This window comes from Thunnus thynnus, chromosome 11 (genome assembly GCF_963924715.1).
Source record: "Thunnus thynnus chromosome 11, fThuThy2.1, whole genome shotgun sequence".
Lineage (NCBI taxonomy): Eukaryota > Metazoa > Chordata > Actinopteri > Scombriformes > Scombridae > Thunnus > Thunnus thynnus.
The window spans coordinates 25,655,896-25,672,584 of record NC_089527.1 but is presented as its reverse complement, the minus strand read 5'-3'; the positions used below and the strand labels follow the sequence as shown (position 1 = coordinate 25,672,584).

General features: G+C 39.2%; 1 protein-coding gene across 1 annotated transcript in view; it reads left to right on the top strand.

The window, feature by feature from the left end:
• Positions 1 to 15,871, top strand: part of mao (monoamine oxidase) — a 37,152-nt gene extending 21,281 nt beyond the window's left edge. The window contains exons 4-15 of the mRNA XM_067604130.1: positions 5,611 to 5,715; positions 5,796 to 5,887; positions 6,555 to 6,696; positions 8,010 to 8,159; positions 8,457 to 8,616; positions 8,718 to 8,814; positions 9,151 to 9,204; positions 9,301 to 9,358; positions 9,470 to 9,567; positions 9,976 to 10,087; positions 11,634 to 11,696; positions 11,789 to 15,871. Coding sequence (XP_067460231.1) covers positions 5,611 to 5,715; positions 5,796 to 5,887; positions 6,555 to 6,696; positions 8,010 to 8,159; positions 8,457 to 8,616; positions 8,718 to 8,814; positions 9,151 to 9,204; positions 9,301 to 9,358; positions 9,470 to 9,567; positions 9,976 to 10,087; positions 11,634 to 11,696; positions 11,789 to 11,944 — 1,287 coding nt within the window. The 3' untranslated portion in view covers positions 11,945 to 15,871. The remainder of the gene's footprint in view (positions 1 to 5,610; positions 5,716 to 5,795; positions 5,888 to 6,554; positions 6,697 to 8,009; positions 8,160 to 8,456; positions 8,617 to 8,717; positions 8,815 to 9,150; positions 9,205 to 9,300; positions 9,359 to 9,469; positions 9,568 to 9,975; positions 10,088 to 11,633; positions 11,697 to 11,788) is intronic.
• The last annotated feature ends 818 nt before the right edge of the window (positions 15,872 to 16,689 follow it).

Below are 16,689 nucleotides of genomic sequence, written 5' to 3'. Positions count from 1 at the left end.
ACTTCACTGCATGGAATTTCGAACGCGTATATTACTGTTGTGAGTATCACTACACTGTGTTTTGATTGTAAGTAGCTTTGGATTAGCCAAGAAGCTATTCAGACAAATAAGCTCTTAACAGTCACAGCTTGTTAAAGTTTCCTGATCACAGCACAGGTTTGAAATTAACAACAGAGGAACGCAATTGCATTCATCTAACTTTTTATGACAGTGCTTACATTACTTCACATGATAGTAGCTTGAGTAAAAGCAAACCAGCATGTGTGCCAAGATGTTGTGTAATTAGGGCTAGCTTTCAAGCAAGCCGCGTAGCTAATCAGCTTTTCTATGGAAGATTGTAATCCAAAAGGCCAGTGCTGGTTTCCCTTATCAGCAAACTACTGCCTAACAGGCAGCTGCAGCTCTCAGCACTGGATTTATTAATGAGGTATCACTATCAGAGATGGGGAAACAGACTTTTTATTAAATATTGTCTCTGGTTATCTGAGATTGAGAAAGAGCGTGAGATTGTCCCATTGCTCCTCCAGCAGCGTGGATGTTGTGCATATCATATCTGCACGTTTACAGCACCATGAAAGTAATGGCTGATGATTGTGCAAGCACAACTACCACAACTATGGTAGTTTTCAACATGTACAATGAATTAATTTTCCCTGATAAGGAAAGATGCTTGTAGTGGTGTTGTGAAATTAAGTTCCTTATCTTTTGTCATATTGCCTGCTTAGGTGCACCTAAGGTCACACTTTCTGTAGTTACTTTTGGGTGGTATTTTAAAAGTAAAGAAACAAAGCTCAGCTTTTCATATCCAATCAGAATGATAAACATGTTCAGTGTTTCCCCTATAATAGTACAGGCCATCGAGAACCCCCGCCAGGCCAAAAAATAATTTTTTAAATGTCAAAAATACCGCCAAATATCCATTCATTCACAAATCAATAGCGTTTGGGAGCCGCTGAGCAGCGCTGTCTCGAAACGTAAGTTAATGTCTGTGCCGTTGCCTGGGAAACTGCAGGTAGCATAACTCCTTTTAAGGAATAGGGCAGAGTGTAAGGAGTGGTTAGGCGAGAGAGCGAGCCTCAAAGGTGACGTGACTGTGAGCAGAGCAGAGGAAAGGTTAGCAGTAATTTGTCAGTCTGATGGTAAATGTACAGTACAGACTACAGTGTGTCAGTTAATAAATGCTGCAGCTTGTCAAAACCATGAAGAGTCATGTCTCTTGTTTCCCCAACTGCTGGAAAAGTGAAGGGGTTAGCTCCAAAGTTAGCAACAATGGGTTAGCCTAACCTGAAGACGCTAAACAGTGACATAGAAAACAGAGAAATGTGTAGCTGCCTGCTGATTTTTTTGACCAATTGGGGAAAATACAACAAGCTGTGAACACATACATACACACACGATTTATTATCACCTTATTAAATTGATGATGATTGTTAACAAATAGCTGCCTATTTACACATGATTTACAACACTACCAACTCTTGAGGAAAACACCTGGTTCATTTGCTGCTAAACACCCCCCTTTGTTCACCAGCTAGTCACTAACTTTGTCTGTCTGTAGTTTGCTGCTGGGCAGGTCACGTAGGTTGATGTGAAAGTGAAACTGAACCAAAACAGTGAAGTTGTGGGCCGTTAAACCAAAACAATGAGCTGAAAGTTGCAGAATTGCAGTATTGATGAGAGAAGCTTTTAAGGTTGCTAATATAAATATAATAAGGCAGTAAAGGTAGAAAATATAGACAATAGGTATAATAGTTTTTACAGCTCAAATAAGAGCTTATGATTTGAGTGAGTATATAAAGTAAGGATACGAGTGTTAATCCACTTCAGCTTGTTTCACTCTGCAGCACAGTGACCTGTGTCTTCATGTACTGAAGGCTGAGTCGCTGCTCACTGATGTGGAAACAGATGCTGCCTTGCATCCTCTTCTCTCCCTATCCCCCTCCCCTCCTCTGCACTGCTCCTTCTGTATTCACTTCACCAGCGTCACCATGGTGACAGACCTGTTGTTCCACGGCAACGGACTGTTCTGAGCATGGCAGCGGTTACTGTACGTTGTGAGACACTTCATTGTCTCTCTGTCCGTTTCCATCTATGAGCTGAGTTTTGTGTTACAGTGCAGCAGATATCAGACAATAAGACATAAAGGAAAGTGACTCTGCTCTGCCAAGACAGCTTAACAGATATGAGTTGTTGTTTAGAGATAATGCTGATCCAAATGTTTTTATGATCACTGAATGAACCAAGCATTGAATAGTGATGTAAGAAAATACTTTATGGGAGTCAATGTCCACTGACATATATTAGGATAAATCAATAGTAAAACTTCTCATCCTTCTAACACACATTTTATCTCACAAGAGTATCTCAGGTTATGATAGAGCACCTTTTTTATTGTTATATTGTTAACATGTTGGGTTATATGATGCTTTCCTGTCTAACCTTTCACCACTTTTCTGATTAACATATCAAAGTTGGCTGCTGAACTACTTTTAGACTTCTCAAACAAATAAAAGCAGCATAGTGATGACAGCAAATCTCTGTATCATGTTATTTTAATCTAATAAAAGTGACCGCGTAAGGTGGTTGACTTGGTCCATTTGGATTTTGTCATTTTTTTGATGTGTAATATCAAGTTCAGCAAGATGTTGAATTATTGGAAACTGGTTTTTGCACTTTAACCTCTAAAATGCTTTATTTTCCACTTAAAAATCTCCTTTTCCTTTCATTTCCACTTGGGTAAAACTTTATTAAAGTCCCAGGCTGTATGACAGAATCACATTTATGTCCTATATCTTTTAGGTCTAACATTTAAATGAAACTAAACACAACTAAACAACTGCTAGCACCACGTGAAATATTCAAACAATTATAAAAAAAACATCAGGGAATGTTCCAGTTGTTTTGACATATTTGGTTTCTTTTTAAATGCTATAATTTAAAATAAAGCTGTGTGTGCGTTTGTATAGATGGACTCACAGTTTAATCTGGCAAAGTTTAAGAGGTTAATCTATTATATTGACCAGTTTAACAAGCAAAAAAGTGGTGCAAGTGAGACTGAGTAGCTCAAGTGAAAAAGCCATCGCCAGCCGGCATGTTATAATTAAATATAATGTTATAATAATAACGGCTATGACTTGAATCTGAGGTAGGAAAGTTTCTCATTCCACAGTTCAGAATCATATCATCAGTAATTTAGCTTGTAGTGAAATAAGTGCAAATGTCACAGTAACATCAAACCTTCACCTCACCTTAATCTTTACAGACAGTAACATCTCTATTTAAACTTTCTTAGCAATGTGCATTTTGAGAAACTTAACCAGCTGCCTTTAGAGTGATGTGGTCATATAGTTATGCCTGAAAACACATACAAACACATATTTTTCACGCACACAGATAAACCAAAGGGAATTAAAACACTTATTCAACTGATAAACTTACAAACTACAACTTTCACTGCTCTATCTTCTCCATCTTCTGTTCTCTCTGCTACAGCCACTCAATTGATACATGAGGGGAAAAATGGTGAAGGTCACATGATCTAAATCTGCTATTACTTGCATAGTCTCTTGAACAAGTGGCAAGGGAAAAAAGGAAACTATTCAGTATTGAAACCAGGCATTTATACACAAGTTAGCATGTTTGTAAGGCCAGATGACATTTGGGGAAACTCTAAGTGAGCAAATGCAAAAGTTTTATATACAGCAGTTTTGTGTCTCCAATAAAATGACAGCAAATTACATGACAAGCCAAAATGAAATACTGTATATAATAAGAGGCAACTATTGGCTCAAAAACTGGTGCAACCTGAGCAAATACAACTTTATGAGAGTGAGCCCAGACAGCCTGTACTGCAGACTGTAGAATAATGATCCTCCAAACAGTAGCATCTCTATATGTAGCCAATCTTCGTTGCTTTCAGGGGAAGTTGATGTTTGACAGAGTTTGAAACAAATTTACTTGTCAAGCTAAATGTCAATAACGTTACACCAGAGAGATTATGCACAGTAACATCAACACACATGGGAATAGACAGATATTATTCCCCCACACAGCTAAGAGGTGATTGCCAGTAAGCAACAAAGTTATTTGTTGGAAAAGCCAAACACTCGTGTGACATGAGCTTAATGTATAATCTTGATGTCATTTTCAGAGAATTGACTTAAGCAACCTTGATCCCTCTGGGACCCTTCGTCCGCTTTCTCTACGTATGTGTAACTCAGTTGTGTGGTTGAGAAATTGAGCAATAGTACAGGATTCAAACAATACATGGATTTTGCACGCTCTTATCACACATGATGACTATGAATCTTTTAATCTGTTGTAAAATATTGCATAACTGGAAATATACCAAGCTGTTGCAGTACTTTTTACACAACCATTGATTACTGTTCAGTCATTGTGACTAAGCGTTTTAGAGGACAACTAGAGGTTGACTGATTTTTTAATTTACAAAGTATTCACTGGTTTTGAATATTGCTGCAGTTTGCTTATATATTTTGTCCCCAGCAGAGTGGGAGCAGCAGCTCTAAAGACACAGTTCAAAAACAGTTCACTAAACACTCAAAATTCAGAGTTCAGAACAGTCTGAATATCATGGGGTGGGGGGTTCGAATAAGGGGGAGGGTTATGAAATTAATTTTCCTTTTTTAAATCCTAGATTCATATTTTATCTAATTCCTCCCATGTGAGATTTATTGTATTTTTTAAAAATAATTAAATAGTTAAGCTATGCCAAAAACATGGATCATGGTGCACTATGACCACAACACTCCTGTCTCTGTAGCAGAGATTCTCCCCAACAAAATCAGATTGTGGGACCAATGTGTCAGGTGTAAGAAACAGAATTTACTGAGGTTAGTAATGTGTGTTTGGATATTTAACGGTGCACTCTCTGGCACAGCAGTCACATCTGGCGACACACATGCGACTCAGACATATTGTAACTGGTTTGATTAAGATGGACAGTCAGACATCTGATCTCAAACATATCCGGTTATAATATGACTTTTGATGTGATTCATATTCATTTGTATTATTCGGAACTTGTGGTGCAGTGTGGCCACAATCAGCAGCCACAGAGCTGCTGCCTGTGGTCCTTTCATTTGGTGGCTGTAAAACATGTTAATTGAGCAGTTATTAAAAAAAAAAATCATACTGTGTTGTATTATAGATATACTACTTTGACATATTTGGGGTAGTGTATTGCATTTGTGTTCTTAATCAAGGCAAAAGTCACACAAAAACATTAATAATGCTGGAGAAAGTCTTGCTTTTTATTAAATTAAATATAACATTCAGGAACTCTGGGATACATCGCAGACGTGAGAAAAAGAAAAACATTTGACCAATTAAAATGTCACATGTGTTTCATACTTTACCAACTGTTTGTAATCAGGGAGGATCTTTTTTTTTTAGTTACATCTGCCAAGAGCTAATTAAAGGCCTCAACAGGAGTTAGTGCTTTATATTCATGTGAGAAGGCAAACTTGTAAGTCATTTAAACAAGGCCATGTGTACACTGCAATTATGTAGTCAGCTAATGATCATGAGAAGGATTTTTCAATGATGATGATGATAATAATAATGATGATGATGTTGTGTGTCCAATAGGGAAAGTCTTACCCGTTCAAAGGCTCCTTCCCCCCCATGTGGAACCCCATCGTCTTGTTGGACTTCAACAACCTCTGGAGGACAATGGACGAGATGGGCAAGGAGGTAAAGCAAGACCATTGTTGTCTCTGTTCACACACACACTGAATGTGAGTTTCCTGCTTATTCCTCCTTCTGTACTTCAGATCCCCAGAGAGGCTCCCTGGAGAGCTCCCCATGCTGAGGAGTGGGACAAGATGACCATGCAACAGCTCTTTGAGAAGATCTGCTGGACCAGGTAGCACATAGCAAGAGACAGTTCCCTTTTATTTATGTCCATCTGAACCAGAGTGAGACCAACTGTGCATGTTCTTCTTCTATATCTCTAAATTTTGCCCAATTATTTGATGTATGCAGTCAGTTGCAGCTCTAACATGGAAATATATCGTCTTCAATACTGAAAGTTTAATACTTTGTGCTTGTATTGGACCAAATAAAGAAAAAAGATACATACAAAATCAAATATACATACAAAGTCTTAATTATTACAGTACTGTTTGCATGATTACTGTTTCAGCCTCTATGATCACATCAGGAAGTGGATCATACATCTTAATTAATCCACTTTCTTTAAAAATAGTCAACTTCAATAAATAAATAAATCATAATTTCTTATTTAGTTAGACCAGCCATCCATCTTGTGAGACATCCAGTAATTGAGTGTAAATTATACTAATATTATGTTTACCTACAAATGCACACAAACATGAAATTCCTGAATTATCCCTTTAACACAGAGCACCATCATTGTCAATGAAGAGTTGCTCCAAACTGGCTGAATGAATAAAAGCTTATAAGTCAAATACTTGTGTAGGATCTCATAAATATATTTACACTCATAGATGTTTTCTGTTTTTAAATATTGAGTTGTAACTGTTCCCTCAATCCTTCTATCTGTCTCCAAGTACTGTCCGCCGCTTTGCCACACTGTTTGTCAACGTGAACGTGACCTCTGAACCCCATGAGGTGTCCGCTCTCTGGTTCCTCTGGTATGTTAAACAGTGTGGGGGAACCATGAGGATCTTCTCCACCACTAACGGAGGACAGGTAGGTCTTCACAACTGTGTGCATGTCAGCTTTCTTCTCTGTTCATGTGGCCATTTAGAGAGGCTAAGTCTAGTCTGGTTCTGGTTGTCTGTACTAGAGATTAATGGGAGGTATAGCTTTTTAAAAAACTAAATAACAAATAAATCATTCTTATCTTCATCTTATCTTAATCAATAATCACTGAGCTTGGTACCCCAGTATCACGTTTAAGCTTTCCAGAAAATCTCAGCAAAAAGCTCACAGAGGGACAGAGGCCAGTGCACAAGTGGTCAGCCAAGAATTTGTGTGGGACTTGAGCTCACTGTAACCCACAGAGATGCATTCAGTCATGCAAAACAAGAGGTTGAGCATCAGTGAGAGATCCCACAGCCTCTTAAAGGAGCCCTAATACGTTTACCTTCATTTCCCACAGATCTTCCCAGCATAATTACTCGCCTGACAAAAGCTGTTTTCTTGCAGGGAGCACATTCTGCTAACGTACTTTCTAAAGCCGAGTGGCCCTGTTGCCATAGCCACCAAGAAATGGGACTTGTGTTTAGGTAAACACATGATTCTGTGGCCAGCTCTGTTGTCGTTTCCCCTTTGCCAGACCTCCCCATTTCAAATAAGCACGCTTGTTTATTGGTAAATGCATGGGTAATGCACATGCAGCCATGTTTGGTGTTCTCCAATTTCAGTGCAACTTTCCACTGAATCTGAAAAAATAAAGTCGTCTTTAATCAAAAGAGACAAATGCAGGTTCACCTTGTTTCACTGCCAGTACCAATTTTGGTTTAGCCCATAATTTCCAGAGACTGGCAGGCAAATACATTCAAATGCCACAGTGGAATGCACACAATGTGTTTCTGATCAGGGAGAACAGACAGGAGTTGACACTAACCATATGGAAAAGGTCACTGTCTATTTAATTTTCTGTATCAGAGCTTTGGGAGCACATAATCTCTCTCCACCCCCACAGTCCTCTCCATCCAGCAGTTGCTGGCCTGAGCTTTGCAAGCACATTTTCCCTCAAGGTTCAAGATGTAGAAATCGTAGTGAAGGAAAGAGGGGGGATTGGGGATAACAGGTATATAACACCAGGATAAATGAACAGATTTTGTCAGCTTGCTCCTAAATCTAGGTTTTATTATCCTGGCAGAGTCTTACTCTAAGAACAATCAGATTTATCCAGCATAAATCACAGCTGCCTTACAAGTAGAGCATATAAAATCTAGACTAGACCCCTCCAGTCCTGCTGCTGCGTTGGCACTCTATGGTTCAGCCAAAGCTCACATTGGATTTGCGACCCCTGCTCTCTCCATCCACCTCTGCAGGAGAGGAAGTTCGTAGGTGGCTCCAGTCAGATCAGTGAGTGCATGGCCAAAGAGCTGGGCGACCGCGTGAAACTGCAGTCCCCAGTCTACAGGATCGACCAGAGCGGAGACATGGTGGAGGTGGAGACGGTGGACAAACAGATCTATATGGTAAACACGTCAAAGCCATATTAGGAGTCTTACTACAGCCAATGCATGTTATTGGTATGTTGTATTAATAGTAAAAATAAAGCATTATCTTTACACTGCATAATGTGACATAATGCAATCTGGATACAGTAAGACGTGGTTGTAGATGATAAGAAATACTGTAGATGTTGAAGAATATATTTCAGCACAGAAGCTGGTAATATTGTTCTATGCTGCCATCTACTGGTTGCTTTTCAGCCATGTGATCCTGCTCACACTGTCCTCTGTCTCTCACTGCTGTGTGTATCTTTGTTTTAGGCCAAGTACGTGATCGTGGCTACCCCTCCTAGCCTGAATCTGAAGATGCACTTTAACCCTGAGCTGCCCCCGCTGAGGAACCAGCTGATCAACCGCGTCCCCATGGGCTCTGTCATCAAGTGCATGGTCTACTACAAAGAGAACTTCTGGAGGAAAAAGGGTATGCAGGAAGTGGAAAGAGAGAGAGAAAGGGATTGCTTTCTTTTATAAGATTTTAATTGCTTCTTTTTGTTGTTGTTTGTTGTGTGTGTGTGTCTCCAGGTTACTGTGGCAGCATGGTGATCGAGGAGGAAGGGGCTCCCATTGGTTTGACGCTGGATGACACAAAGCCTGATGGGACTGTACCTGCCATTATGGGGTGAATACTGAGCTGCAGCCAGTTCTCTGAAAATTACAAAGATAATATCATATCATACTGTATATAATTTAGATAAAATACACTACGTGGCCAAACATTACGCCCAAATGCTGCTATAACAGCAAACAGGCAAACATGCACACTTTTACAAATATTGTATTATATATTATTATTATTATTATTATTACAAATATAAGAATAAAATGTCACATTTTCTAAACTTTAATCTGAAACTGGAAATAACAGTAATAACAATAATTTTATTTCAACTGTGTTACATTCTGAGGGGGCTGCAGCCTTTAATATTTCTCTTACACTTTCACTTCTTTCCTCCAGATTCATCCTCGCCCGCAAATGCAGAAAGCTATCAGAGCTGACCAAAGAAGAGAGGTAGATGCACAGTAGAGACAATAGATTGATACACTCTCTCTCACCAGCTGCAACATACAGTCGATTTAATCCAAACGGTTGTCCCATTGTGTTTAGGTTGAGGAAGATCTGTGAGGTCTACTCCAGAGTGCTGGGCTCAGAGGAGGCTCTGCATGTGAGTATGGGTACAACAGACAGTATTACAAACATTTGTCACACAGCTACTGCTGCTGTAATTGCATTCCTTGCTAACTGAAACATTTATTTGTTCGCTTGTCTCTGCCAGCCGGTGCACTATGAGGAGAAGAACTGGTGTGAAGAGCAGTACTCTGGGGGCTGCTACACAGCATATTTCCCCCCAGGAATCCTTACCCAGTATGGCAAGTAAGTCACACACACATACTGTAAATACACACACAATCCTGATCATGTTCAGTGGCCAGTCATATATATAAATTCAAGAATTACAAAAAAATGTCACCAACAACAGCAGCAGTTTAGATAATTAGATAATACAATTTATAGCAAAGAAATTCACTTATGGTTTGTAGCTTTTATAGTTTCAGCTGATCATCATAACAGTTGTTCAGGTTGGAGAAACTGCTCTGTAAATTAAAGATTCATTTACACAGAACAGTATAATGCAGTAATAAAATGCTGATTCTTAGTGGCTGTTTTCATGCAGTAGCTGTGGTTAAACAGGGGTAAACGTCTATAATACTAGAGACTGACTGACTGGTTATTTTTATGTTAAAACCCGCTAACTTCTCATGCTCCCTCTCTTCTCTCCAGGGTGCTGAGGGAGCCAGTAGGCAAGTTGTACTTTGCGGGCACAGAGACGGCCACAGAATGGAGTGGCTACATGGAAGGAGCGGTGCAGGCTGGAGAGAGGGCGGCCAGAGAGGTCAGAGCACATACAACCTCAACACACTGCTCTTTCAGACACCAGAGGATCCACTGATACTTTAAATAAAAAAGAGTCGAGTTACTCCAAAAAAAGAACAGAGGCATATCTGCTGGTTCAAGCTTTACTTTAAAATTAACATCAGGAACAGGTAATGGTATTTTATTAGCTGGTATCAATTAAGCTTGTGACATCATCAGCCTAACTGGTGTATCTGAGCAATGAGCTGGCACACCTGCTTTCACCTGCTTTAAAGATGGAGGCTTTAAAGTAAAACTGGAAGCTTGAAACTGAAAATATGCCTCTGCCCTTTCTGTTTTTTTCAATAAATGTAAAATATGTTATATTATATGTTAATATATGAGTATTATATATTATATGAGCATCATGGTAAGGCAGGTACGAACGTTGTTTTATAGTCACATGTTCCACATTCGTCAAATCATTCATTCCAACATCCTACTGTTTCTTATTCGTGTAGGCAGACCATATGATGTTACCATATAACGACTTTTAAAAGTAACTTGTTACATTATAACCTTACTGCCATTAAAAATTAACCTACTGAGAAAAGTAACTCATCAGAGTACTTTTGCATTACCAAAAATGAAAACCCCTTTGCGATTCCTTGCATAATAATGCAGCTGAGCTACACACACACACTGGTGCATAAAGAGAAAAGAAACAGTGCAAATGTGTCGGGGATTTTTTTTGTGTGTGTTTTTTGTGACAACAAAAGAAACAGGGAAATAGGGTAAGCGTGTTGGGGATGGGTGGGCGGAGCTTCCCAGCATGCGCTGAGACAATGTGTTTATGGGCATAAATCATCACAGATGTTACTTGGTACATGGTCATTAGTGTTACTGTTCTTCACATTGTTTCTAAAATGTTTCTAGTAATTAACAGTTTGCTGTTGTGAAAGACAGTATTTTGTATCATGAGTGAAGTTCTGTGTGGTTAGTACCTTCCCTCCAGTATGGTTGCAAAAGGTGTTATTTTATTCCCAACTGCGTTCTGTAAAGACCTGCCCTACTCTACCTCTGATTGACTCTGGCCCTGATATTTTAGCATAACCCTAACCACCTCACTCCTCATGCCTACACCTGACCAACCTAACCAACAAAGGCAACGAATACTAGCCAATCAGAGGCAGAGTAGAGCAGTGTTGATGGTACGGCTGTCATGTCATGTGATCATCTCTCTGCTTGAGTTTTTGCCACAGCGAACCCCCAGCCTGCTACAATATTTTAACAGTAACAGATTGCTTATTTTAAAATGTAACTAAATAACTGATTACTTGCATTGTTATGTTACAGCAAAAAAGTAATCTGAGTACTCTAACACATTACCCCCAACACTGCTCCTTCCAGCCCCCTTCAGTATTAGCATTTGGTGTTTGTGTTCATCAGTGTTGGGTTTGTGAGCTCACGAGCAGTCTGCAGATCTGTCTTAGTGATCACACCTCCAAAGTGAAATCCTTTTGAAATAAAAGATTTAAATCTTGATGTGAGTGTCCTGACTGAACAAACAATGTGTTCTGTTGCAGATCATGTGTGCGATGGGTAAAATCCAACCGAATCAGATCTATCAGAATGAGCCTGAGTCTCTGGTAAGGGAAATCTTTCTGAATATTTATGTACTTGAATGCAACACAAAAGTCAAATAAATGTAACTTCTCTCCCCTTTCTGTGCCTCCGACAGGAAGTCCCAGCACTCCCCTTTGTCACCAGCTTCTGGGAGAGAAATGTGCCTTCAGTGGGTGGTCTCCTGAAACTGATGGGAGTCTCCACCTTCCTGTGTGTTGCCACCGCAGCCGGCCTGGTGGCCTGCAAGAAGGGCCTCCTGCACCGGTGTTAAACTGCCCACACCGTCATATCTCTCCTCTGCGTCTTAAGTGGGCACATCTCAATAGAGACTGTACTTGTGTACTTCTAGTGCACTACTTTATGGCCTAAACTACAAAGTAGTGAACTATATAGAGTATAGTATACTGTTTGAGACTCACCCTGCTATAAGAAAGACTGTTCAGCTCAAACTAAACACTAATGCACCATCACCCAGTGCACTGCTCGTGAAAGAGAGAGAGAAATAAATGCAGTAATGGCCTAATTAGAAGTTGAGAGAGGTTGGTTTGATAGGAATGAAGAAGACCTAACTACAGTTTAAATACTGAAGTTTTAACAGATTAAGTTTCAGATTGTAAAAATTAAAGAAAAAGATCAGAATCAATTCTTAAAAGGATATATATATATATATCAACATTATATACTGTATATGACCATTAACATTCCATTCATTGCCAATGAAATTCACAACTTTGATTACATGAGTTTCTTAACCCTCCTGTTGTATTCGTTTCATGTTAATTAATTCTGTGTTCCCGGTCCAAAATGACCGCCGCTTTAAAGCTGATTATAAATCTACAATCCATTAGATCTTTTTATCAACTGAAGGTTTTTTTTTGAACATTACAAGTTTTGAACTTCTATTTGCTATTTAAAGGCCTTATTGACCTGAGCTCATACAACTTGCTTTTTAGTTAAAAAAAAAAAAGCATGTATGGATTACTTTGACTTAGAAGGCAAGAAGGGGAGTGTCTGTGTGTGTGTGTGTGTGTGTGTGTGTGTGTGTGTGTGTGTGTGTGTGTGTGTGTGTGTGTGTGTGTGTGTGTGCTCAAACACGCATGCAGGTCTGTGAGCAGGTCCATCTGATGAATGGGCATTTGCCTGAACTCAGTTTTATACACCAGTTGTAGTCTCACCCATTCATTTCTAATGACAAGTCATTTTTGAGCGGGAACACCACTATATAAAAAAGTTAAATGAAACACCCAAAATTTAATGAAAATTATCAAACATTATTTTGTGTGTTTAGATGCCCTGTGTCATGACACCTTATGACAATCAGATTAAATTAATTACATTTTTCAGAGAGAAAACTTGTAAATCGGTCCAATTCGACCAGAACACAACAGGAGGGTTAAGTCATCATGCTTACTGTGTATGTATGAGCTTTGTTTGTATGTATGCGCACATACTTTGGTGAGCATGCATTTGTATGTGAGTGAGTGAGTGAGTGTGTGTGTGTATCCACTGTGTCTAATTACCTCTGCTGATTTTAGGTGCTGATTTATTCTGGGCAAGCAGCTGTAGCTGTTTGATGAGATCCAGTAATATCAGAAGAGAATAGTTGTGCCATTGCCCATTACAAAATTACAGAGGAGGGTGAAGGGTAAGTCTGGTGATATCTCATATTTTCTTATTGTCAACAAATCCCATGAAAAGGCTAAAAGCAATGAACTGATTCCACAACAAGTGTTGCCTGTGTAACCAAAGCCTGAAATAACTTCATTTGTGCCATAGAGCTCCTTTGTGTCACACATTGGTGAGCCACACTGGACGACATGTTCCCTCATTGTGATGAAAATGGACACTGTAGTTATTCTAAGTCAATCCCACTAAGTGATACAAGAAAATATGTATTAATCTGCAATGTAAACACTCTTGTTTTAAGACAGACTTGAAAAATTGTGAACTTGTCCTTTAAAGCAAGGTGAAATTGGTTTTTGGAATCTGTGCTTATTCGCCCCCAGCAGCCGATCCAACTGTACAGACATTAACTGTAACTAGCTAGCCAGCTAGCGAAGCACACACAAGTGTGTTTATACGACAGCCCAGACTCTTAGTGATCTCAGAACTCACCAGGAGATCCAGCTTTTTGTCTTTTCCAGGATTTTCTCATTTTCTTTCTTGTCTTGTTACATTAATGACGTATATATTTGTGACCCATTTTTAAAGATCTTCATTAGGAGAGAACAGGGTAGGGAAGTTGGAAATTATTGACAAACACACTAATTCATCGTTAGTTTTCATGGGATTTGTTGACAATAAGAAAAAATCATATAAAGAATGAGAATGATATGGCCAGCCTTATCCTTTAAGTAAAAACCTGTATTTAGGGGTAATGTTGTGCTACTAAGCTGCTCTGTATGGTTGTCATGGTAAATGTAATGAAAGCATTCGAATGTATTTTCTTCAGATGAGATAACACATAATATTTGTTGCTGTTTTATTATAATCAGAATTTTGACATCTATATTTTTTACTTTTTGTGATTCATGATTTAGATTAACACAAGGTTTAGTATTGTACTTAACCAAAAAAACATATATACAAACTTTTTTTTTTTTTTTTAAAGCCCAAAACTTGTCATCAACCACATTTGTAAACCTGTGTGAAGTGGAAAGATGTGACCAGCCTACAGTTCCTCTGTGAAGGCATCCAACAATCTATTGACTTACCAAGTAAAAGTTTTATTGTGTTATTTACTTAAAGAGAATCTAATGAGTTTCAATCACAGAAGATGTAGCTTATGTTTTAAATGAAATGTCTTATTGCTTTTTTAAATTGTTTTTCTTTGAGAAAAGAAAATTGCCTCTTTTTGAGATAAACTTTAAGAAACAGATGAATAAATGAAGGATTATACCCAGAAAGGCTCCTGACATTTGGAGAAACAAAATTCATTCTTCACGTGAAAAAACACAGCTGACTACTTGCAGTAAATGTTAATTGTTGACCGTGTTGCAAGCACTTCTACACCAATCTATAATGGTTTGTACTTTGATGTTAGCAATCATTTGTCAGGGGAAAAGTCGTGTTTTTTGCAAAACAATTAAAATAGGATTTCGGGTGGATCTCTTCAGGTGGATGTGAAGAAAACCAATCAATACATGACTTTCTTCTGTTAGTGCATCTGTTTTTCGAGGGCACTGCACTGTGTGTGCGGCTCTGTGTGCCCTCTGCCAGTCATGCTGTTCCTGTCCCAAAGACGGGTGTGTGTTGTAAGTGTAGTATCTGTCGTGCCTTAATGGAAGTCGTAGTGTTTTTGTCATTTCTCTCAAGTGCCTGTGTGACTCTGACACTCTTTGCCCTTGCTCCCCTCCCCCTCCCCTCCCCTCCCCTCCCCTCCCGCCTGCACTGGAGGTGAGAGGTCAGATGGACCAAGTCGTTGGTTTAAGGCATCTTTAGTAACTATCAGTATACAGGGACCAGCTTAACAACACCTTGTCCCTCCTAGTGTGTCCAAAACCTTTCATTTTTAAACCTTCCCTGTATTACCTGAGTTATGTCCTCACTGTAAACTCAGGTAAAGCCGGGTGTGTAAACACAGTGTCAACTGTGAATAATAGAGCTCAGACTGTTGGGTTGATCAAACTACTTATCTCCAGTGAAGCCAAGTTTGTGTGTGTTTTGTATTGTGATTGCAGTGCTTCACTGTGTCTCCCATTGTGGCGGCCTCATGTACCCCCCTCTAGCTGCTTAACTTCACCCTCTCTCCACTGACCTTTGACCTTCCAAACCTCACCCCCAAGACCTACACGCTCATCCCAGCACATGCACTGGTTTTGCACTCTCCCCAAACATGGGGGGTTCTGTATTCAACAGAGAAGGATTGGACAATGGTGTCGCTCACATTTTAACCCGTTTCTAAAAGTGTGCTTGTTTGCGGTTATCCGACTTCAGTAAACGAGAGAAGCACACTCTGTCCGTCCTTCCTAACTACAAGCACCAAACCATCAGCAGACATAATATATGGTTGTTCACTATCTGATCCTCACTGATTGTTTTCTGGAGACCTGAGACTGTTCCATCCCTCTTGTCCTTCTGTGCATATGAGCCTCCTTGACTATTCCTGTGACCCATTCTTTGATGTCTTTAATTCCTCAAACAAAGCTGGTGATATTTAAAAGAAAAAATGTGAAATAAATCTTTTACTCGTCTTAAACCGTTGTTGTGTATCATTTTGTATATTTCTGGGGTGGGGGCATAGCTACATATGTCCACTTAAAGGACTATGAGTCTACAGCCACACTATCATTGTAAAGTTCATTATAAAGAAAACCAAACTGTTACATTTTGTTTTTGATTGAGCAGTTGTGTTGAAGTAAATGTAATAACTGGTCAGGTGTCAAAATAGACTCATATAAGCAGGGTTTATCATGTTAGCAGGAAAGTGTGAATGTGTGCAGCAGTATAACATTGTTTATTTGTGAGAGTACATTGGAAGCAGAAAGGTCAACATGTTAAGTCACTTGTGAGATTTTATGACATCATATGTTGTGTTGGGTGAGCAAAGAAGTGAACAAGATCAAGTATGAACATGTCTACAGCCATGCTAGCTGCTCTGTGAGCCTGTACTAAGGCACCACAGTGCTTTCAGCCAAATGCTCATCAGTATCAGTATGTTTAGGTGTTATGTTCACCATGTTAGCATGCTAACATTTGCTAATTCACATTAAACACAAGGTACAGTTGAAGATGATGGGAATGTCAGTTGTTTTGTGAGTATCTTGGTCATAAACCAAAGTATTGGACAATTGAAATTATTGACCTAGATTAAGTCAGAGGATACAGACATAAATGTCTAAATTTAATGGTGATCCATCCAATAGCTGTCAAGATATTACTCAATATGACAAATGTGAACCTGCTAGTAGCACTTGAAGAAACGTCAAGGGATCACCAAAGTCAGTAGGACTCGTCCTTTGAGTACTATGTATGTCTGTATAGGCTTCTGTGGCACTCCAGTAGTTGTTGAGATAT